At 39.9% G+C, this 24,540-nt stretch overlaps 1 protein-coding gene across 1 annotated transcript in view; it reads right to left on the bottom strand.

The window, feature by feature from the left end:
- The window catches only part of LOC149298729 (staphylococcal nuclease domain-containing protein 1), a 356,956-nt gene that overhangs the window by 193,948 nt on the left and 138,468 nt on the right, over positions 1-24,540 (bottom strand). The window contains exon 12 of the mRNA XM_089487066.1: positions 16,719-16,819. Coding sequence (XP_089343192.1) covers positions 16,719-16,819 — 101 coding nt within the window. The remainder of the gene's footprint in view (positions 1-16,718; positions 16,820-24,540) is intronic.

The raw sequence follows: 24,540 nt of genomic DNA, 5'->3' as shown, positions 1-24,540 counted from the left end.
ATTCAATGGTTCCCATCATTAAACATTTGCGGGGTAAGAATCTATGTAGAGCCAGTTTTTCTTACAGATAAACTGTCCAGCCTAAACAGTCATAGCATCCTTAAGGAAAAATCTCTACTGCTATCTACAGCCTGATATTCTTAGAGAATCTGCGGGGTGTGGATAAACTCATTGTTATGTCTGAAATCTTGTGTTGCTTGGTGGAAACACATGACAATTGATACAGACTACAAACCGCTTTAGCATACTTCATACAGCAGCCCATACATGGCAGAGCAGACCACCACATCAGGTGCCTCAGAATCAGTCATTCTATTGCATGCCAAGGATTTTAAGTATTGGGTAGATATAGCAAAGATAACAGGGCTACAGCAATCTAGAACCGTCAGATACGTTGATGTGAAAACTCACTCGGTGCTTTGATACAGAACACTATTTGAAATGTCAATGTGAGGTTTCCCTTTAAATCCATAAATTCAGTAAACGTCAGCTACGCAAGTTCTAGGAACAGCCAGACTTGAGGCCCCACCAATATAGTTGCAAATGCTGGAACATAAAGCAATATTAGCGCAAATGACTTGCACTACTGAGAGAAGGCTCCTAACTACAAAAAAAGTAGTTCTGCAGTGATATGCATTTTAACACGCTCATTATATTTTAATGTTCTCCGATAATGATTATTAACAGCTGAAAATACTCTGGGCGCCCCTATGGGAGCAGGGTTCTGCAGAAGAGTTTACCATACAATTATACATTGCTTGCTCATAATTACAAACTGCTCTTTATGATGATCATGTCAAGGGATACTAAAAATGATCTCAACCTGCCATCCCATTATCAGCCCATTGAGGTTTTGATTAAAAGCCATAAGAAATGAGTGTTAAAAATGTCCTATTGCGAATGATTTATCTCAAGCTAAAATACAACGCAACTAGCCCACATTTTTGGAAAGTGTTTCTATGCATGCGGTGCAGAAGCCACATGTAATACTAAGGAAGGGGTCAGGAACGTCACTGCTTAACCGTTAAAAGAACACTATTTAGTAAATAAGAAGGGATTGATTCCATGTTTTTAGGTGGTATACCTGTCCAACCGTAATCCCACTGGCTGTAACTATTTTTCTGGTGCTCTGAGCCGTTCTTGTGCATCTCCATGCGAATTTGTTCGCACCTGCGTTGGAAAAGATCCATACCCATCTCACAGCTACCTTTCTACGGGAGCAATTATTTTGAACATCTACCTACTACTTCCCATTATTGCCATTATAGAGATTCTAATGTTTAGATCTACTGGTGTACCAGTACCACCCGCAATAAACCCTATCATAGTCCTCCATCCTTCACATATTCAACATACATAACTCTCAAGGTAGTGCTCAGAGAGCATTTATGACAAACCAATCAGTGAGCACATTTACCCCACTGATGCCCACTTTGCCTAAGGAGATTCCATTTGGTCAACCATGTATTCGCATATTGTGTGTCATTCTGGAAAATGTGCCATTTTTACCAAATCCTATAAGCTAAATACAATTCCAGTGATGAGCAATGTGTTAAAAACTCACATGTATACCATAAGAAAAATATCTTAACATCTTTTCTTAGGATCTATATGATTATTCTCCCCGATTATGTGCCCTAAATGTAAATGAGGTGAATTGAACTTCAACACAAGGTTGACAGATAATGCAGTCCTTGCCACAGGCTTTTCACCTCAGTTTCCAGGTTACCTTGTAATATTAATATTTCTAGAATTACACTGAGAAAAAAGGCAAAAATAAAATTAACGAAATTACCTACAGAGGCTGTGATGGCAACTGTTCCCAGTAAACAGTCTCACAAGCCTGTAAGCCAAGAGTTAAAATAGCGCTTATTGTTCTAAATGCCTACGGCTCTAAGGCTTTTTAGAGAGGAGGGCTCAACATCCCAATGACATTAAGAATCCCTAATCCCCATTACATTGAGCTCTGTATAGACTGCAGTCAATGGTGATCGCCTATCATGGTTGGCAATAATAACCTAACATAAATATACATATATAATTGAACTCAGGTACACACAGTCAATAGGACTGTTGGCAATTTGAATATTGTCCCCAAGACTCAAATGTCTAATACATTTCTAGCTATTAACCACGCATCAGTACATCTCTGCCTGATTAGATTTCACTCCAGCACAAATGAGTGCACCAGTCAGTACATTTCTGCAGGAAGGAATACCCTCAGGTGCTGCGATGGGTCCCTTAACCAAATCAGATGTACATCGCTGGTGTGCGTCTCAATTCACAGGAACGCTAGCTGCTTTTTACAAGGCACAGGATCCCTCTATGGGCTTCTTCAGAGTGATACAGCAGCGGGTGCACCTGTAGTCCACGAATGACTTAGTGCAGAGTACTCTGATATACAATGTATTTTTTGATTCAGAACAAAACATTTGTTTCACGCAACAGTTCACTGAAGACCAGTGTTTAACAATTTTTATTTTTGGGAGTGGGAGTGTCAAGCACCTCCCAAAGGGCCTATGATGCAATTTCGTGCTTAGATGACTGGGAAAAAAACATGATAAAAAAAGGAAAATGAATGGGCTCCACTTACACAAATTATGGCATTTAATTACAACCTCCTTTTATAAGGCTTTAAAATGCACTGTAAGCACAATGATTTGAATGTAGCATGGAAGGCCATTCACAATGCTGATAGTTTCAATCAAACTATACAGATTATTGAGTTTGAAGCCTGCTGTGACCCAGAATCCCTCCTTGAAAAATGGGTTATTTGTTGTGCTCTCTGGCTAACTGGGAATTTCACAGCTTAGCGCTGCTTCACAAACAAAAAATTGTTCAAGAAAAAAAAAATCTCACAACATACTGACATTAACAATAAGCTACTTAACATGATGTTAAACAGGTTTGGAAAAAAGTGCTAAATCTGCATTCCCTTCGTAGAGCTCAATTTATTAAGTGTAGCGGCCAAGCACATTTAAAGGTGGGATTTTAAAAGTGAGGGTGCACTTTAAAAACTCCATCATGCTTCATACGAGTGGTTACAGAAAACCAAGCCCTGCTGGAAAGCACCCCGTAGGGCTGCTTGTATGACCAGCGTCACTTTCTATAAAGCCTCCACTTGTATTCAGTGCAGAGGCTTCTCCAGTAGAGGGAACACGTGGCTTGTCTACAGCAATAATGCACAATGGAATTCCTGCGAGATCATTAATAAAATGATAAATATGTTTTACACTAGTACATAGCAATTTCCCTTTTAAAACACAATAACACAAAGCCGTTGTGTTCTGCATGTCTGCTTAATACAAATACAGGCAAACCAGAATGCATCGAGCTGCCCCCCCCCGTACATAGCTTCACCTTACACTGCATCCATATAAACCTACATGCATACATACCAATGACACACAAGACAACTCACGACAATCATACACGTCTCCCTGCTGTCTGATACAAAATGCAAAGATATGGACACTCACGGCTGAGCTGCTGACAGCAGCCAAGTGATAATTGCGCATAATTCACATGTGATAGCCCAGTGGAGGCTGTCAAACCAGCACTATCCACAAGGACCAGTCTCTGGGCAGGATGGCACGCAGAGTTTAGGTTAAAAACCCAAAGAAAAATAAAGGCAGGCCAATAGGTACACCCCAGCATTCACATCACATGTTTCATGGGCAATACAAGTTAGCCGGCAGGCATTTAATCAATATGATACTAGATTTATAGAATATAACAAAGTACCAATTACACAGAAAAATGTTTAACCTCCATGTACTCTGTTAAACGGCAAGCTGAAACACACTCTACTGACTATCCATTCGGTAAAAAAACATTTAGAAAATTATTTATGGGCTTCTTCAATGGGCACTCAAGTGGAAATTAAAGGCTTGTAAAAAATGCCCAACCCCTTTGATCGGAATTTTACAGCGCAAACTAAATTGGAGAAGTTGGCTCATCAGAAACCTTTATTTCTTTTCCCCTCGACAACCCACTGCATGCTGCAAAAAGTACATGCATAAACATGGAGCCCTGTTCCTAGAAAAAAGGGAACACTGTTACTGCCTCCCATGATTCCTTTTTTCTTCAAGCAAGTTTATGTATGCATTTGAAATCTGAACATCCAAGAGATGTATATATATTATATACTTTATGCTTATTTCTATAAAATAAACAGAAGGCACAAGTAACGTGTGTTTTTCCAACATGTCTGTATCCAGCACTGACTGAGCTCAGAATCACTGACAGGACACTGGGGTACGATACCCAACACTGCCACTAGATGGAGTAGCAGAAAACCATTCTCTGCTCCACCTTGTTCAGCCACTCGTGCAAGGTAAGGAACCATGAGGTCCTCAGGCCCTTATTTGCCCATCTACTCCATCCCTTTGAATCAGTTTTACCAATTCTTTAGGGTAGCTGTATGCACGCATGCTTTCTTAAATGGTTATTGCGTGTCTAGGCTACAATTATTTTTTGATCTTAAAACACATTCCATTTTAGAGGCTTCACCCTATCTAAAAATACTAAATTTGTTTTGGAAGCCATTCAGAACATTCTAAGCAAAGTTTAGCCAAGGATATATGAAGTGGGGTTAGCAAGACAAAAGGGCGATTTCACCTACAACTGTATAAAATATATCCCTTTGTGGGGTGATCTAAATGGAATATATTTTGAAAAGTCTTTGGGTCACTTCATGCCCAAAGACTTAATGTATGCTTTTCCCTCTGCAGTAATAGGATCAGATGTACTATTTCTACCTGCCTTAACTTTTCCCTTTATTACAATACCCAGTATCCAGATCTGACATTGAGTTGGTAGCCATGAGCATCCAACTCCTGCAGTGCTTATTCACAAAACACTGTCAACCAGTGTTTTAGTTTAGAATATGACAACAAATACCAATAAATTTTGTCTACTAGATTTAAAGAACCTACGTACAGTTTATTTCATTTTTACCAATCTGGATAAAGCTCTACCAAGAACAGGGGAACATAATAGTTATACATCACATACAAAACTTAACTCCTAAACAGTTTCTGCATTTTGTAAGCATGGCCATAATGGTGCAAATTTGTGCCACTAGAGGTTATATAGTGAGAGTAGATCATGACAGAATGGGCACTGTCACCCTACCACTTTCTGGACATTTTGGAATGCGTTGAGCTGTCAAGAGTACAGCCTACATGTCTGCAAAGCCACCAAGAGGGGTGCTAATCAGGTGCCAGCTCTGAAATGCTTCTAGCCACATGGGGAGCAGAGATCATTAACTCGCTGACAGGCTGAAAGAGCTGCTGCCGCATGTCAATCGGAAATAAAGGACAAGCTTACAAAATCAAAGACCCAAATGGAGAAGCTGCAGGAGAAACAAAAGGCCTAAATACAGCCTAACCAACAGTAGGTAAAATACACCTTGCACCATAGCCTATAGCCTCCAGCGCACAACAGGGAGAGCTACAGTAATATAAGCCTGCCAAAACATCGACATTACTTACGCTAACAGGATCGCCTAGCTCCTAAAGTTATTCACAACAAAAACTTTCATATTTAAAGCAATGTGTTGCAAATACTTTTGGCAACAGGTTCATGACTGCTTTCCTACATGAGACAGTTGAACTCCCTAGCAGTCAAGTGACTCTGGAGCCACAGTGTTTTTCCCTCACAGGAGTTGAGCTTAAACAGCAAACCGTGCTGCAGCACAACGTGGGACCTTCTGGCAACAAATGGGCCAAGCGAAATACTCTACTACTTTCTGTTAAATATATATCTGCCTTGTCTGCAAAACAGGATTACTGCACAGCAACTCATTTTATTTCAGTTTGACTAGTGACAGATACATAATTACTTTACAAACAAGTAAGCGACTTTCCTCAGGCTTGGAATACTAACTGGATGATAAAAATGCTTAAGGGAAAAAAAAATAGTGTTGATAATCTCATTACTCAAGTCATTTTACGAGGTGTATTTACACAAATGCCAACTAAAATTAGGGAATATTTACAGGTTCTACATAACCAGTGCTTACATTTCCTTAACTTCTGCCGTCACTAGGAGTACTCTTTGGCAGGCTGTCTCTTACAAGTGTTCCGAACATTGCGGGTTATGAAGGAGCCAAGTAGTACAATCAGAAGCCAACATTGTGTAAGAACCTCATTTTTTTGCACTAGCCCAGAGTGTGCATGTATACTGTCAAGAACCTCAATCGCACATTTTACACACAACACGTAAGAATTTGGTACCTTACTATCCAGTGCATGCTTGGCACAATCCAAGTCGTAACAGTGCCAGATGTGCAGGCTTTCCTATAACATTTAAAGGGCAACATATCTTCGCTTTAGCATAATTTAATTAAACTATCTTGTGCCTTGTTTGACAGTGTAATTTTTTCAAAGACATTCCTCATGGAAGCGGAGATCAGTGGCTCAGAGCAGCAGGGCCACCAGCATCTTCACTAAAACAGTTACATGTGTTTCGTGTACAGATCTATATTTTTTAATTTGGGAAATGCGAGATCTATTTTATGTTTGTCAACGGTAAACATTTTCATTTTAGTTTGTACGGTTTGACAGCTACATAAAGGGAAAAACCTACAAGCCGCTGCCTCTAAGCAGTACTTGTGCTTCCCATAGCAGTGCAACTGCACACATCGAGAGGGATTATAGCCACATTCTGTTCTAGTATGACTGCCAGGAGCTTAAGACCATGTCAAACCTCTTAATGTTCTTACACTTGTCTTGTCTCTTGAAAAGAACGTTACAACTTTTGTCTGAAAATACAAACAGATCCAAGCTGAGCTCCTTCGCGCATTACAGTTAAGGAAAGTTGGTATAATTAGTGAATGCCATGTAATTATCTAGCACTTTGCAATTGTAAGTCTCTGCAATCCCTGTACCATTTCCTTAGTATACAGGAATATAATGTATATATATATATATATATATACATACATATATATACACATATATATATAAATAGGCAAGAGCTCGATTGTATTAATTAGATTCCTAACCCACCCGCAGTGTCTACGTCAGCCAGAAGAGCTAAGCTTATGTAAGCACATTGGTTATTGAAACCTGAACCAGGTTGGTTAAATTAGGAGGAAAAAACAGTGTCAGGCAGCAGAACAAAATACAGCTCCCATGAGGGCCGTGAGATTTCTACCTCATCAATAACTGCAGAGATGCATATACTGCCTACAGAGGAAAGCGGCAAGATTTAGAGTGCTGGATTCCAGACACCGTGTTTCTTGCCCGACATCACCCTGATGTTCCAATGTGCCCCGCACTCTACCAATCACAGGGTACAATATACAGAGTTCAACCACCTGCAACAGGTTTATTGGCTATCAGATTTCCTTTGACTTTGAAGCTTTAAGCTTCTCCATCGTGGACAAGTCTCAACCGTTTTAGATGAAAGCTATAAATCCTCTACACCGACAATTTTTGCCCCAAAATGAGGATGAAAAGTATGCAATTACCAATGGAACAGCCTTATTACACCTTAGTGACTTGATTGTTTCAAGCCTGAAAACAATTCCTTTGTTGAATATAGGATAATACCACAGCTGACAAGCACCTCTATTAAATTAGGATCTCTCATTTTGTCCTACCACATAATAGGTTAATAGCAGACAGTCCTCAAAGTTCTGGTATTTAGAAAGTTAGTTATGCCTAGGAGAAGAGTTAAAATAGTTTTATGGAGAACATTTATCCCAAGTCAGGAAAGTTATTTATTGAAAAACATGACCTGCAGCGGAAAAGGTAGATCTCAGTGGAGCACAACATCTTGAAAAATAATGCAGAAATCTCCATAAAAGCTTAAGGCAACTAAAAGGTTACCTCGATTAAAAGCTGCATATTATAGTACTTAAATATTCATATTGAGTAAATTAAATTCTACATTTCTAAGTGGATTTGTCATCAATAAAGTATCCATAAATGGAGGAAAGTGTGAGGGGACTTGGTAAATGGTAGTGACACTGTTGCCACCTTTAAAAAGGAACACCATTTTTTTTTACCGTGCATGAGTCCACCTGACAGGGGAAGTACATAAAAAAAATGGTGGGTGCATTAATGGGACCAACTTTAAAAACATGCAGATTTACAGAAAAAAAGGTCTAGTGCTCCCGCTGAGATAGGATGCGCTGCGTATTGTAACAACTTGAAGCTTCAACCTTTTCCAATTCACATGAGACAAGATAACCACTAAAAGCTTCAAACCATCACAGAGCTGTTACTATTGACAGTTATTAACATTCCCAGACATGCAGGGAATGACAGATCAGCTGGGATCAGGCTGGCAAGCACACCGCACCTCGCTCGCTTGTCACAGAGCAACGCAGAGGAGCCGGACACCTTCGGCTTCAAACTATCTCTAGCAGATACAGACTGACCCTACACCTAACAAGCTGAGCTCTATTAGGACCGGACTACATACTTATCGGTCCAAGGGGCTTGGATGCTTAACCCTCTGCATGCTGGCAGAATCATTTCACAGGGTGTTGCAAATCCTCTAACACTAACAGGACAATACTAAATCTTCGTTCTACATGCTGATCTCAAACTAATCGGTTTCTTCTAAGTAATAGAAGATTCCAGTTGCTTTTAGTTTTTTCAATCCACAGGGCGCTTCACTGATCACCATGGCTTGGTAATTACAGCAATAATTCTTCTCTTGAGTTCTGTTTAATTATAGTATGTTACATTTTCCATCATATTTAGACACTGTTTCAGTAGTTTAAGTCCCAAAGGGACACCTAAAAATGAAATATATTACTTGAATTGAAAACCACTGTAGTCACCCAAAAAAATACAAGCTTTGGTCATGAACCAGAATTTAGTTTTCAAAGTTATTCCCCTGTCAGGGCCACAAACTGACCCCCCCGATACCATGCTTTCCTGAAATTTGTGATTTGGAGGGTTATTACATATTTTAGCTGTTCCGCCTACTCATGTAAATTGGACACTTTAATCAAGCGCAACATTAGACTCAACCCTACTACTGCTAAGTGCATCAAACCACTTCACATTTATTGGCAGATAATACAAGCACCGATACATTGTTGCCAGCAAAACTGGAAACAGGCTTAAAGCACAACACTTCACATTTCTGGGCGATGATTAAACTTGGGGAAATAAAAAAAAAAAAATGCAATTAACATTCTGGTCATTAGGAAATGAACCTTTAACAAAAAACTTGTTAAACTTTGCATCAGCAATCCAATACTATAAACTGCTCTGATGCTTGCACTGAAGCTTTCAACCACGTACAACAGGTAAAGTCTATGTGGGACCCTCTGCTTTAAAAGCATTAAACACATACCACCCTTCCAACAGAGCATCTGTGAAGACATTTCCTATATACATAACTGCCCTGTAGGTGGGTTCATAGCCAGACATGGGCAAACATCCTCCCATATGGCAACTAATGGAAGCTCTTGCAGGTTAGAGGACACTGCACTAGGTTGAAAGCAAAACCACCAAATGCCATATCAAATATTCAATATTATCAAAGTCAATTTCTCTTCAATGTGTGGGGCGTAGCCTAGCAGGTCTACAGAAAATTTAAACCTGCCTTGAAACCTTTATAAGAAGAGTTGCAGTCAAACAGATGTAATGTTCATACATTACATGTATTACTTAATGGGTAGATTATTCCCTCTAACCACCTATCCAATTTAGCTTTTCTGCTTTCATTATTCCATGCCTTGTTTTAAGCTTCCCTGTAGCAAGGGCTTATACCTACAGTCAGATTCCACCGTAAAACCCACATACTGTGATTCACAGATGCCTTGACGAATTCTGAATAAATTACACACATCGTGCTGGGGGCCAAAATCAATAATCCGAACTCAAAGGTAATCAATAATGTCTGCACGCGAACTATTTGCATTACAATTTTAAGAATATGGAAGATAAGAGCAGCACTTCTAAATCAGAGCCACTAACCTGTCTCCTGTAGCTCTGCATTATACGAGCTACTATCAAACTAATAACATGCACTTCCAACCTCCAATTCATATAAACAAGGACCTTCAACAGAGGCTGCGTTTCAAGAGGCCCCAAAGAATAATGAATGGAAGTAAAGCCATGTTTATTCCTTTAACATTTAAGTGGACAGAGACAAGTACTAAGTTATTGCAACATGAGGCATTAATATAAAGGGCTCCTGATCCAAGGAGAATGTCAGGGGAGCAGGATTACCAGAGACAGCTACTGCATGCAGGGATTAACCCTTCACCACTCATAGTAGACAATGCCTTCTCTTTGCTGCATGTTCCTATAGCCCGAAGTTTGGAGAGTAATAGCCAGACCATGAGAACATGGAAGTCACTGCTGCCACGGTATATACCTCCCCTGAATTTCTGTAGACCACTGCAATTTTCGCTAATTGAAGTGTAAAACATTGGATTTGGGAATAGTGACAGGTCTGCTTCAAGCGCCAAGTATCCTACAGCATATGACCTTCACAGACACACAACATGGAAACCACCCAGACCTCTTGGATCTTCAGTCTTGGTACCTCCTACACAATCTTAGCATGGTTTACTTGGACAGTAGCACATTTTTTTTAATCCAGTGGCAAATTTCAATGCTTTATGCTTTTGTTTGCAACCTATTCTCCATCAATGTCACATCTGTTGTCTCCATTGTGTCTGCTGTATGCGTCAGTCTGTTTTACTGTACCTGCCAGTCTGTGTTTTGCAATGATTCAGACACTCGCCATCCTTACCACATCTTGTCACATCTCCTGTATTTCACTGTCAGCTTTTCTACTCCCTTTCTCTACCTTATTGTGATGTACTGTTCAGCATATTACATCAGTCTTAAAGACCCATGGTGTGCAAATAAATTTTTTTGTGAACTAAAAGTTATCAATGTGATATTTATTCAAAAGCTCCATGGTCAGCATTACATATTTTTGGCAACAAACTGCTGAGCATTAAATCTTTAGATATCGGTTAAACAGACATTATGATGTTAGATGGCAAGGATGGAACTAAATTAGAAGACAAAGAATTAAGTTTGTTTCCCAACACAAAGAAAGAAAAACAAGGCAAACATTTCTACCATACTTTGGCACAACTGTGTATTCAGTTCTACAACTGTGTCCTTAACCAAGGAATAAGGACACAATCGTACAAGTAAATTCTATCAACGGAGAATAAGTGTGACTTAAGCTAGTACCTCCTTTCATCAATGACACAATATGAAGTAGCTTTACAGACAAGTGGTGGTAAAGAACACAACCAGGGCTATAACTATGTAAAAACATAATTGAGGCATTTATTGCCCCTCCGTGACCTAGGCCCTTCTGAGGTGTCATACAGTGAGAAATAAGAGTACTGCACTACTGAGATGGGTCAAATCAGTGAGGCCATTTTACAATTAGTTAAGTACTAGGAATCAGAGTTTATAGGTACTTCAGAGACTAAAACACAAGTTAGCTTTTATTAGGTTTCAGCAGTAAGGTATGAAAAACAAAAAATCAGGGCTACATGACGTCACAAAGCAATACATATCTGACAACTATCATCGGCAGCAGAGGAACAAAGGTTGTGTGTAGGTGAATCTGTGGCGAGGAGGCTGCGACAGATTAAAACTTCACTAAAACCATCCATGTTGTCCGGTTTAAGCATTTCTGAGAATGCTGAAGTGTTATAATCATCAAAACATTTGCTCTTAAAAACTACTAATACACGCAGAGTTTAATATTAAAAGCTGGAAGCTTAGCTCAAGCTCTGATCTCATTCAGAAATTCTGCAAGGTCATAAAGCTTATCTCTGACAATTAATCTATCGGAAACATTCAACTCTACAAGCACACAGCACCCAGAGGCTCAGTCCAGCTGCAGTAAACATTTCGCAATTAATTAAAAATCCCAGCGTGCCCTGCAAGAGGAAACTAAACCGAACCGTATGCGCTGGAGGTCAGCTTCCAAACAATGTCCGTGCACAGATACCCACACACTTTAGGCAACGCAAGTCCATTCTCTAATACAGCTCAGTGTAGATCCCAACTTCCCAATCTGACTATTTGCTAAATCCACATAAAAGGAATATTTTATTGCATACAAAAGGGATTCATCACTGCATACATAGACTAGATTGAAGCCACTAATAAGCCCCCTAGTTTCCAAAAAAGATTAGTTTTAATACAAGCCTTACTAAACGCTTACAGAATGCTGGAACAATGTATCTGTAACCTAAAAGCCATGAAGTGTTGATTCTGATTAACAAGAGTTTTTGTGCATATTGTACAATATACAGATGCAAAGGTCTTTCTTCATTTGGAGCCGCTGAAAGACCAGTTCTAAGGAATGGGGTAACCTCCTTGAGAAGCGTTTGTGTACCAGGGATGTAGGGTTTAGAACGGATTCAAAAATGCCTAACCCTTTTAGGTACCGGACAGTAACTGGCAGCGGCACCCAGCTGTTTAACGTGGAAAGCTATTCACATAGGTCCTCGGAAAAAAAAAAAAAAAAAAAAAAAGCACTGTCACTATCACACTTCCCTGGAGAGAGGAAAAAAAACAAACACAGGATATATATTTTTAGCGAGGCTAAACCACCGTTTACCACTCAGATGGCAAGCCGTAAAAGTCAGTTTGGACAATATAATCCTTAATGTGTGCCTTTTATATCCATCTCTAAACTCAGGGGTGAAAACACTTTCTCCATTTCTAATTTTAGCAGCAGCCCGAAGCCATGACTACAGTAGACCTTTTCAGAAATATATTAGTGCTTTTAATCTCAAAGGCCAAACAGTAAACAGAGGTGCTCGGACAAGGCTGAGCAGTGGCTTTGAGGCTCCATGCTCAGCCTGCCCACCCCTGTTGGGGCAAGCAATAAAAAGAAAAGGCTTACAAAAAGCTAAGCACAACTACGTCAATCTACAGGTAATTGAGAAGGCTCCCAAAGCGGCTACACTTCACAGAGACACAACTAGAACATAAAATATCATACAGGGCATTCAATTCAATGAACCTCTTGCCAAGACCTTGAAACAGAAATGTTCTAGAAGAGAAGTGCTGTTAAAATAAATGTAATATCTTCAAATGAAATGTAATTCACAGAGGTGAACTAAAGTATAGAGGCAGCCAATGATTTCTTATATAAAAATACTGTATACACTGGCTTATGATTTTGTTAAACGTTAAAGCAATACCCAAACCATGATATCATACCCAATACATGTTAGGAAGCTAGTTGCTGTATATTTACTGATGCACCTGATTTCAAAGGGAGAACTTTCCTGCATTGATTGGCTGCTTCAAGCAGCCAGTGACAAGAATTGGACCATGGTGAAGGAGAGCTGCGGCTTGTACCTACGGTAAAGTTTGTTTATTAATTTTGGGAAAAAAACACAATTTAAAAATGCATCCTGTAGGGGGCCGATAGTGAACAAACTGTCCGTATTGAAATACCACTTTTTACTGGTGGATTCACATTAAGCCAATATATACAGGATTTCACTAACCAATTCGTACGGGACAAGGTGTTGCTGCAACACTGATTGAGTTCCCCTGTATCAAAGCACATTGCGCTTTTTAGAATTCAGATAATTGACAATATTTAAGTGAGTCCCGCTGCTAGTGATCTGTTTTAATTGCCAAATGCAGGGGGTAGTTAAAATATTATCATGTATGACAGTTGTGTTGCTAAAGAGGAACAGCCAAGAATACATAATTTCCACAGCAAGTAGAGGGAGAGGTCCGATACTAGACAAGAACGCAGAACCCTGGCTGCCATACAACAGTCATTCACAAAGCTCAATGATTTGTCATTCTAAGCACAATCTAAAGACACAGGGACACTTAATCTATATATTACTTAAAAAGAAAAAAAAGCCACACTGCTTTATTTTAACATTTCAGTCCATTTACTCAGTATTAACACATTCCTAATATAAGGTGCAGAAGCATTAACTAATGTAGCGCTGTCGCTTTAAATACATGGCTCCCCCAGAGCAATTAAAGGCACATTTGGCCTAACTTTCTAATCCCAGTCATAAAAGCCCCACACTGTGGTGATGCGTGATTAAATTAGCCTGTTGGAAATTCTTCTGCTAGTTTTCTTCAATACAATAAAAGCGTTCTCCAGTTTCGTGCTCTCCCTCAAACTAATAGCAAACAACTTCTGAAATTATGGCTACAATCAAGAAATACTGTTAAGCCAATGCTCTCACATAGAGCGATTATATCCCTCTATATTTACCGGCTGTTTGCAGGAAAAGTGGGTTTATTTCCAATAAACTTACTTTATCTGCAGTCCCAGAGGCTGCCAGTCGTGTGATTGCGAATTTACATGCTCAACCACCAAAACTAGCGGATTTTTGTAATGCCAATGAAGACCCGTTTGTCTGCTAAAATCCTTTCCTCCATAGGCTTGACTTACATGGACCATCTGCTTGAATAAGACTGAGCTACCCTGTTGACTATCATATGACTGTGGTAAAGCCATGCAAACAGGCATCTGTAACTTTATCCTAACGTTGTAAACCAACAAACCAGAAGAGCACATGAGCCATAAAGTGCCTGCATGGGTACGTTGGCGTGAGTGTCCTGCAGAGATCAGGCTCTGGACCCGCCACTCCAGGCTCCACTGTTAACCAGCAGCTCTTTTATGTGGACTATACTTGTCAGACATGCAAACATTCATTCTGCCAGGCAGTAACATAATATAGCCAATTACTTGAATACTAACCATACTGTTCTGTAAAGAAAAAAAATAGATTCTATCTATGGACTCTTCAACTGCAGTGGATTCAAATTCTACTTAAAATACTGTATTCATCCTTGTCTACAATAAGCTTTTTGCTGTTGGCTCTGGTAATCTCCCTGCAAACACAAGCGACACTGATGCTTCCATTGTTACAAGTATCAAAGAGCATTACTTTGCAACAGTATAGTATTCAGGCGCAGGTCTACTGTGCCAAAAAAGCTTGGTTCTCTACTGTATGCTTAAATAAATTGCCACTTGGATGCAATGACATTGGTTGTCATATCATAGCTACGGTAACTCACTCATTCCCATGCAGTCCACACCATCAGACTGAACAAAAAAGTGATTAATCAAAGCAAGCCACGAAGAGGCCAAACACATTGCAACACAAGGTTTTGTAGTAAAAGATCAATATCAGATGCAGATGACAATACCATAGTGCCCCCAGAGGCCAGAACAGTAATAAAGAATAGTAAATTATTAAATATTAATGATCACTGGGAATCGAGAGGAATGAAGGCTCGCAATGAAAAATGTGTAAGAGTAAATTAAAATCTGTATTTAGTCTCAGAAGCCCTACAAAAAAAATAAAAAAAAAAAAATAAAAAAATGTAGGAGACTGATGCACAGCCAGATTGGGTGACTCGGTATTTGCTCCATATCCAGATCACCGTGCATATTACTAAAAATGTTCTACTTCTGTCCTGTTATAAGACTTGGCAGAACACAAAATTCAGCGCCTCTAAAAATTAAGTTTAAAGATACCTACTCCGCATGTGAACACATTAAGTTACTAAATAGTTTGAAGTAAATATCTTTTTGTAGTAGGATAAGGAGATTCTCAGTCCATGCTGGCATGAAGAGGCAGCAGAGCTGGTTAATTTATATACTACATGAGACTTTCGGGAAAGTTTAAAAGCAAACATTTCTTAATATGGTGACTAATCTAAACAATGAAATTGGCACTGTTAATTTACTCTGGTCTTCACTATTTGCTTTTAATCTGTGTGGTACTGAACGGGTTAGAATCCACCAGCCTAGAACAATCCCCCTGAAGAATTGGGCTTTGTGAGCATGTCTTAATTTGTGTGTTACTGGCAATTTCTAAGTTCCAGTTGGCTTAGCAGCTCCAAGGGTAAAGCTCCATTGTCTCATAAAGGGCTTTCTCCAGTACAAAGATTATGGCCAAGAACACGTTGGGACCGGTCCAAGACTAGCTATGGAGAAGCACCCATGACAAATTGCCAAACCCCTTCCTGGAACAGGGGAAATAAAACTTTTGCAGGCAGAATTGACATCACAAGGACAATGGAAAACAGCCTGCCCAGAATGCAGATGCCACTAGAAGATTGTTTGGGGAAGTGCATAAATCAGCATTATATATGCTATAAAGGCACAGGTGATGTGCAGCAGGCAATGAAATATGAACAGCTATGCCTAGCACACAACTTTTATTGGCCTATTTATTCAGGATTTATGTAGGATAACGATAGTTGATTAGATTATACCAAAATTAAGACTGAAAATCCTTAACCTTCATGTAACATATCCAGAGATTACTACACGTGAGCTAGATATTTGTCTATAAGACAGATTTCTCTCCTCAATATTAGTTGATACCTTTAAAAGAAAAAACTAAGTAACCCAACTGCTAAGACCAACTGCAAATTAGCAGCAAAGGAAATTGGTTTCTGATAATGACAAAGCGAATATTGACAGTTGTAATGCATTTAACTAGAATTTCAGTAGAAGATTCTGTATTCCTTGTACGGTAAATATTAGAGTAAAATAAAGAAACTCATAAATGGTTAATATATTGTAAAGCAAGCTTAAAATGTTCATGTTAATCCATTACCATGTCATAGCCTGCATTCCATCATTCCCTCCGATCCGTGAAATATTTGACCCTTACAAGGGACTAAGTATTAACAAGTATTACAGGGGATATCTGTATATTGTATATATGCAAGACCCTGGGGAGATGAAGTTGTACTTACATTCCTCCAATGGTGACAGTGGCGCAGGTACGCTCTGAAAACGCTGGGACTGTGTCCGTTGCAGCACTTGCTGATCTGATGTAATCTACATTCACGTTCACCTAGCGAATGGAAGTGGGGAAAAAGTTTAAGAAAAAAGTAAATCAAAATATACAGTTCATACAAATAAACTTACAAGGTGAGCTTTATTTGGAATAAAATTACTTAAGCAGCAATCACTCTGAAGATCTTATGATACATTATCGTAGATAACCAAATACAATTACGGCTAAGAGATTAAAAAAATATTTCATTGGCCTTAAGTAGTTGAAATCTTCATGGGGTTCTTGCACTTTTATAGCAGAAAATACAACTCCATTTAGGTTTAACAATGTAATTTTTTGGCTGGGGGACACAGGGAAACAGAAGGGCGCACTCTCCTAAACATTGAGTCAGACTCTAGAGATGTTTTGGCGAATCCAGACTCCTTAACAGTTTGCTCACATTTGGTTCAGTAGACATACTACAGTTTACACAAATTGTGGCTTAAGACTAAATCAGATGATAGTTACATGAAGCAAGGAGTAGGCATCATGAGATCTGTAGTCCAACCATAGAGCTCCCTTTTGGCTACACCAAGAGAATACTCAAAATAACGAAGCACTATATTTAACTGGTACGGATGCAGCAGTTTGCCAAACTGATTCATACAATTTTAATGGTTTGAATTCAGTTCTAACATATCCAGAAAAGTAACAAAAAAAACGCACCAACAAGTACTGTAGATCAGTAACACTGTGCTGTGTTATAGCAGCGCATTCTGCAGGATAAAAGGTTCCTACAATAATCACAGGCTGTGCGCCTTTCACTGTTGTCTTCCATCTCTGACAAACTCACACTCATCAAGCCAAGAAGAAAAAGAATGACAGCTTGCAAGCTCTAGATAACTCTCTAAACCTTCCCAAGCTATCTGGCTTACTGTAACGGAGAGAACTGAACGATGCAGTTCTAAAATACAAAAGAACAAAATCCTAGTACTACAGCTTCCAGCTTCACACACTTAGCTGAATGACTTCTGCCAAACAAATATATATATGTATATATGTATATATATATATATATATATATATATATATATATATATATGGCCCCCCCTACATTATGCTGTGCCCCCCAGTGTGCCCCCACAATCGAAACGCTATACTAATGACCAAGCTCCAATTGCAGCCAATGCGGCTGACAGTTTCAAAGCGGCTGTAAAACCGCCTCCGCTGGCTGCTTAATGGATTACCGGCATGCCAATCACTGACTGAGGCTCTTCATCCCGCCCCTTTGAAGGGGGCGGGCTCTTACGGAACAGTTGCTTGTCACTGCAGCATTATTACATAATTACACATCAGGATGGTTAGAAGGATGTCACATTTATCAATACACAAATGAGGGGGGTGTTAATACACATGGGTATGGGGGCCATTATATTAACCAGTACAAGGGGATGGTGCATCAATACACAAGGGAGGGGGGCTGGCTGGGGTCATCAAATAAATCAATACACAAGGGTGTATTGCAAAAATGCACAAAGGGGGTGGCTGGGGGGGCACAAATACACAAGGGGGCAATACACAGAGCAATGTGGAAAGCATTTTTTATACTATTAGTAGGTTATCCCATCCTGATGTGGGGGTCCATGTGGCAGCGGAGCCTGTCCTGGTGTATGTGTTTGGGTGTCAGTGTGGCAGACCCTGTCCTGATATGTGTTTGGTCATCTGTTTCCTGGCACTTTACTTGCTGTAGGGTTAAATAGGACTTTGTAATTTTTATTTATCCAGATTTTGTGGTCACTTCAGAGGACAACTTTCTAGGCCCAGAAATCAGTGAGGAAAAGTAAAGGTATTGTGTTATTTACTCTGTTTCAAACTGAATATATTATTAAAAAAGAAACTTAGCGTTCAGAGTTTGTGAAACTCAATTCTTGATTTCATTATACAGGACACTATTCCCCTTTGGTTTCACAGGCCTTCACAGACCAAGTGCTATTCAGCTTAGTTATATGCAGCTGTACGCATTTTGTTATCTGTGATGAGGTGTTCATTTGGTGACGCAGTGCTAAGATGGTTGTGTTGCATTAATGGCTAAAGGTTTTGTTGAAGTTTCATATTTCTTTTCAAGAATATTGTTAAGAACACTATCACTGTTTTGTTGCGCTGAATAAAACTGGACTTTCATCTAAAAAAATTTGCAGTAGCAAATGTTTGATTCCATTATGTCTAATCTCATTAATTTATTAACTTTGATTTCTAGGATTTTAATAATCAGATAAAAAAAAGAATGATTTATAGTTGTTTGGATGTCAAATAGTGTGTCAAATTCTGTTGATCTATATCTGCTATGCTTCCATACATTATTTATGTTTACCTGCAAATATAGTATTTGTATGTCTTATTCAGTTGATCAATAGATGGAGTGCTGTTTCCATGTGTTTATTTGATCTTTACCTTCAGTGCTGCGATTTCCAGTTGATCTATACCGGCAATGCTGGGTTTGTGTGTTCTGCTGGTTTATACCTGCAATGCTATGTTTCCATACATTATTTATGTATACCTGCAAATAGTTTTTTTTGTCTTATTCAGTTGCATGTGCCGTTTCCATGTGTTTATTTGATCTATACCTGAACTACAGGATGTAAGTAAAAGAGTGGTATGGTTTAGTGAATGGGGGGACAAAGGGACTCTGGGGATGATTACAGGGTAGAGGACTTCTCAATGTCACGGTGCAGGACTGACTCACGGTCTTCCCCTGATCTGCAGTCAGTGTGGCAAATTTGAGCAGGCCCAAGGACATGCTTGGGTAGGGTCCAATTTTTTCACTATAAAATATATTGGCAACGGGGGAAAATGTATATATTGACAGCAGGGAACGCAGAGGGAGGCTGCGCCCCCTGCTGAATTCTGAGCGGCATCGAAGGAGCTGCAGTGCAGGTAAGGAGGGTGTTTGAATGAGTATGCGTGATTGAGGGAATTAATCTGTGAATGAATGAGTATATGAATGAATGAGTGTCATAGCTTGGATGTGTAAGTGCTGGAACCTAGGCATGATGGGACTGTGATTGCTGTTAGCAATCACACTCCTATCATGCCAAGTCAGCCAGTACATGCTGAAACCTAGCTAGCTGCCCCCCTTGTGTATTGATGCTGCCAGCAGTATGGGGTCTGCACATCACTTACAGCCACCTTGTACCAGCATGTACTGGCTGACTTGGCATGATAGGAGTGTGATTGCTAACAGCAAGCACAGTCCCATCATGCCTAGGTACCAGCATTTACTGGTTGCCTGGGTATGATAGGAGTGTGCTTGCTGTTAGCAATCACAATCCTATCATGCCAAGTCATATTGCTAAATTTTTTTTGTCCAATTGTGGTGTGTTACCTACTTTTATTATGTGAATTTTTATTTTTACTTTTAAAGGTGGGGGGTCATTTTCGGTTTTGGCTAAGTGAACCGTGAATGTTTTGGTCCAGAATTTTCATTTTGGTGCATCCCTAGAATAAATAGAACTACCGTATTTGCTCGATTATAAGACGACCCTGATTATAAGACGACCCCCCAAAATCTGAATATTAACTTAGGAAAAAAAGAAAAAGCCTGAATATAAGACGACCCTAAAGGAAAAAAGTTTTACCAGTAAATGTTAATTCATGTAAACTATTTTTTTTAATAAAAGCTATGATTGAGAAAAATATTTTTTTTGTTTTTATTTCTTGTATTTTCCAACCTGTCCCCCAGTTACGCACATCTGCCCCCAGGCTTGCCACTCCAATATGGCACTGTGGCCCATGATATGCCTTTTAACCCTCTATATGCCACTGTGCCCCATGGTATGCCTTTTGACCCCCTATGTGCCACTCTGCCTCCAGAAATGCCTTATACCCCTATATGCCACTCTGCCTCCAGAAATGCCTTATACCCCTATATCCCATTCTGGCATTTAGGGGGTTAAAATGCATATTATGGGGCAGAGTGGCATATAGGGAGGTATAAGGCATTTCAGGAGGCAGAGTGGCATTAAGGGAGTTAAAAGGCATTGTATAGAGCACTCTGCCTCCAGAAATGCCTTATACCCCTATATGCCACTCTGGCATTTAGGGGGTTAAAATGCATATTATGGGGCAGAGTGGCATATAGGTGTATAAGGCATTTCAGGAGGCAGAGTGCTCTATTAAATGCCCCCTTAACGCCACTCCAGAAATGCCCTATGCCCCCATTTAACACACACACACACACACCCTATACCCCCATTTAACTAACACACACACACACACTCTCCCCTCCCCTCCCCTCTCAGCCCTCTCTTACCGGTGCTTCCAGCCGGGGCAGCGGGTTGACGTCGCCTTCTGCTGCAGCCGGAAGGAGGTGGAGTTGGCAGCGGGGGTTTGTCTGCGTCCGTCGCGGATACTTTCCCCGGCTGTCAGAGATCAGAGTTCCCCGCACCGGTGCGGGGAACTCTGATCTCTGACAGTCGGGGAAGGTTTGCGCGACGGACGCAGACAACCCCCGCTGCTAGCCACACCTCCTTCCGGCTGCAGCGGACGTTGTCTACGCGGATCGCGTAGACGTCAACCCGCTGCCCCGGCAATACAGCAGGAAGCACCGGTAAGTGTGTATGATGGGGGGGGGGGGGTGAGACAGGAGGATCCAGGTCCCCTGCAGCGGTGCGGGGGATCTGGATCTTAGTCTCCTAATCAGACTCTATTTGAGGTCTGATTAGAAGACGACCCCGATTAGAAGACGAGGGGTATTTTTCAGAGCATTTGCTCTGAAAAAAACCTCGTCTTATAATCGAGCAAATACGGTATTTCATTTTTACTTATCCTGAATCCTGAATTTGTGGTCACAAAACTTTCTAGGCCCAGAAATCAGTGAGAGGAAGAGTAAAGCCTTTGTGTCATTTACTTTATTTTAATCTGCATATTTTATTAAAGGCCATATTTTCTCACAGTGAAAAATGAGTGCGGCCCAAGCACGTATAAAATTCTGATGGAGTGGCCCACTGCAGAAAAAACTTGGACACCCCTGGCATAGGGGTTTGCATACTTTTTCCAAACCACACTAGATGTTTGAATAATGTGTGCAATATGGATTACAATACACAATAACTGGTGTCTTATGAGTTAGACCAGATGGTGTTTTTTTTCCATTATTGTAACTTAGAAAAACATTTTAAGAAAAAAATTTATACATAAGTGCTGGTAATTCCAAAGGGTCCACTTTTTCTTGCAACTGTACAAACGCAGATGTCATTATGGTATATACATAAAATTACTCAGTATGAAGAGAAGCACAATAAGGGATTAGTGGAATTGACCTCTTGAAGAATATTCTTTTAAAACAAGGAGTAGCTAGCAGTCTGCCAATAGCCAATGTCCTTTATTTTACTTTCCTTTCAAACAGGTCTCTTGTATGATATACTGTCTTGATACTATGAACACAGTATTCAGGATGTTGACAGCTTTTGTAAAGCAGTAGCATGGTAACAGGTATATTAAGGCATTATAACAGTGCATGCCAAAATACCACTCCTACTGCCATAAGCCAACCAGGCTAATGAAGATAGTGTAGGTTCCAGATTCTAACATTAGAATTGTTTCATAAAAAAGGGCCTGAAGATTTATTTTAAACCAGACACTTGCTTTTTTCAGATTTTTTTTATGAAACAGGTCTACTGTTTTCTGATAAACAGCAGTTTCCTGCAACGGCCAAAAGTTCATGGGTCTGCAGAAAAAATAACTGCTTAGGGAAATGCAAATCAAGGATGTTTTGCCATCTTGATGCGTAAAGGGGGCCATTTGTGGGAATGGCTGAGAAATTGTAAGCCTTCTGGAGGAACATGCAGGTGATTGATGTGAAATAGTATGAATTCTACCTTTAATGTGAGAAAACTAGAAAAAAATTGAAAGCCAAGTGCTGGATAAACTGAAAGCATCCAAGTCTTTTCTTCTGCCAATATTGTTTTAAAATTATGACATTCTTGGAAAAGTGCTTTTCTACTCTTTCAATAAAATAGTTAGTCTTCAGGTATTTAATATCACACATTATAGTTACACTAGATCTGATTGTGTTATTCCTCAACATTCAAACAAGTTGCCATGCATAGAGGAAAGAACAGTTAATAAAATGTGGTCAAACAAAATGATAGAAAGCAAAGTATTGAACAGCCATCTCAGAACATACATATTTTTAATGTTACCATACAATTACTGTGCCTATTCACGAAGCCAACAGCAGAACACATTCAGAGAAAATAAAACCAAGCCAATCCACAAAGCTCCAGTGAAGCAGAGCCCACTAACCCCGCAGGAAGCCAAGAGTTCAACTGAACAAACTCACCACAGTGAACAAAATGGGTATTGCCAAAACAAAAGACATTGGTCTCGGGGTCAAATGCTTTTCTCCAACCCAATTCACCTCCCTTTCCTAACTCATTCAATTGCAGTAAAGATTACCTATAGGTAGGTCATTAAAATATCCCTAGAGGACCAATGACATACCTGGAGCATCACCCTCCTGTCACTGCTTTAGTCGACAGCTTCATGACCAGCGCAGTCAGCCTATAGCAGACGCCCTGCACTTCCATGCATGTTGCTGCTGCAGCCATTCACATACATGGATACAGTTAAATGCCTGTTCTCTCACCTTGCTGTGATCATAAGATCATAAACTGCCGGGAGACAGAATAAAGTAACTGTTCCGGGAGTTGCAAGAAAAAAAAAAAAGTGTGTTACATAGTGTGGTGGGGTTAGTTAGGGGGGATTAGATTAGGGAGGATTAGGTTTTCAATTCAAGGCAAGTTAAATATATTTTTGCCATTGGCCAAGATCTCATGCAAATTTTCACTCACTTACCAGTGTAAGACTGTACTTCCTGGTTTTTATGCTGGACGCTTAACTAAGGATATGTTGCTTTTCCCCCTATCTTGATATGAATTTATACATGTTTTTCCCTAAGGGGTTAGTATCATTTTTCAATTTTCACAGTGGTGTTTGTCACATTGTAGCGCTGTACACTTTATTCAATTTTCACTCATGCCCTGTGACCCCCAAACGCAGATTGTGCTGGAAGTTAACCGTCAGCCCAGGTAGGACTCCACCTGCGATTGTTTGGGTGACAGTATATAATATATTTGCTAGCGCTGCCCAGCTTCTTAATGTGGTTTGTGTTCAGGCTAAAGTAGCAAGATGGCAGCTCTCACATACAGCACAAAAGTAAACATAGGAAAGAGGCTCAAAACGCTGTAGGCCTGAACCTTAAAATTAGGAAAGTGTTCGGTAAGTCATTGTTTCAACAGAAACCCTGCACTGTGAGCTCAAATATATGTTTTGTATTCAAATTGGGAGTGATCCGGAATGCAGTCCCTCCATCAGAAGCTTTGAAATGTGTCCTTCGGCATTACCAAACAGATCATATCCCTTTAATCTCACTGTTATCTGCTCAAACCTATCCCTGTTCTCACTCGCCATGTTCTTGACAGAATGTTACACTGAGGCATTTGAGCAGAGGCGATCTCGCTAGCGTTAAAGTCATGACTTAAAGGGACAGAAAATGCTATCAACATTGCTCCAGCACTAGAATAGGAAATAGATATTCATAGGCAGGGGTGAAATGCAAAAAAATAAAATTCCTTTGCTCAGCTGAGAAGCCAAGAACTCTGAATTCTGGAAATATGACTGCATTGAAAAAAACTGTTCTGCTGACGTGTGAAAGGGGCTGGAAATCTTTCACAACTGACTGAAGGCATCCAGTGTGCAAACAAGCATTAATCCAGTGTGTTTTATACAAAAAGGACCAG

Source organism: Sceloporus occidentalis, unplaced genomic scaffold (assembly GCF_023333645.1).
Source record: "Sceloporus occidentalis isolate IW3139 unplaced genomic scaffold, rSceOcc1.0.p SCAF_31, whole genome shotgun sequence".
In the NCBI taxonomy this organism is placed as follows: Eukaryota; Metazoa; Chordata; class Lepidosauria; order Squamata; family Phrynosomatidae; genus Sceloporus; species Sceloporus occidentalis.
Note: the sequence above shows the minus strand (reverse complement) of the source record. Positions and strands in the feature narration are given on the sequence as shown.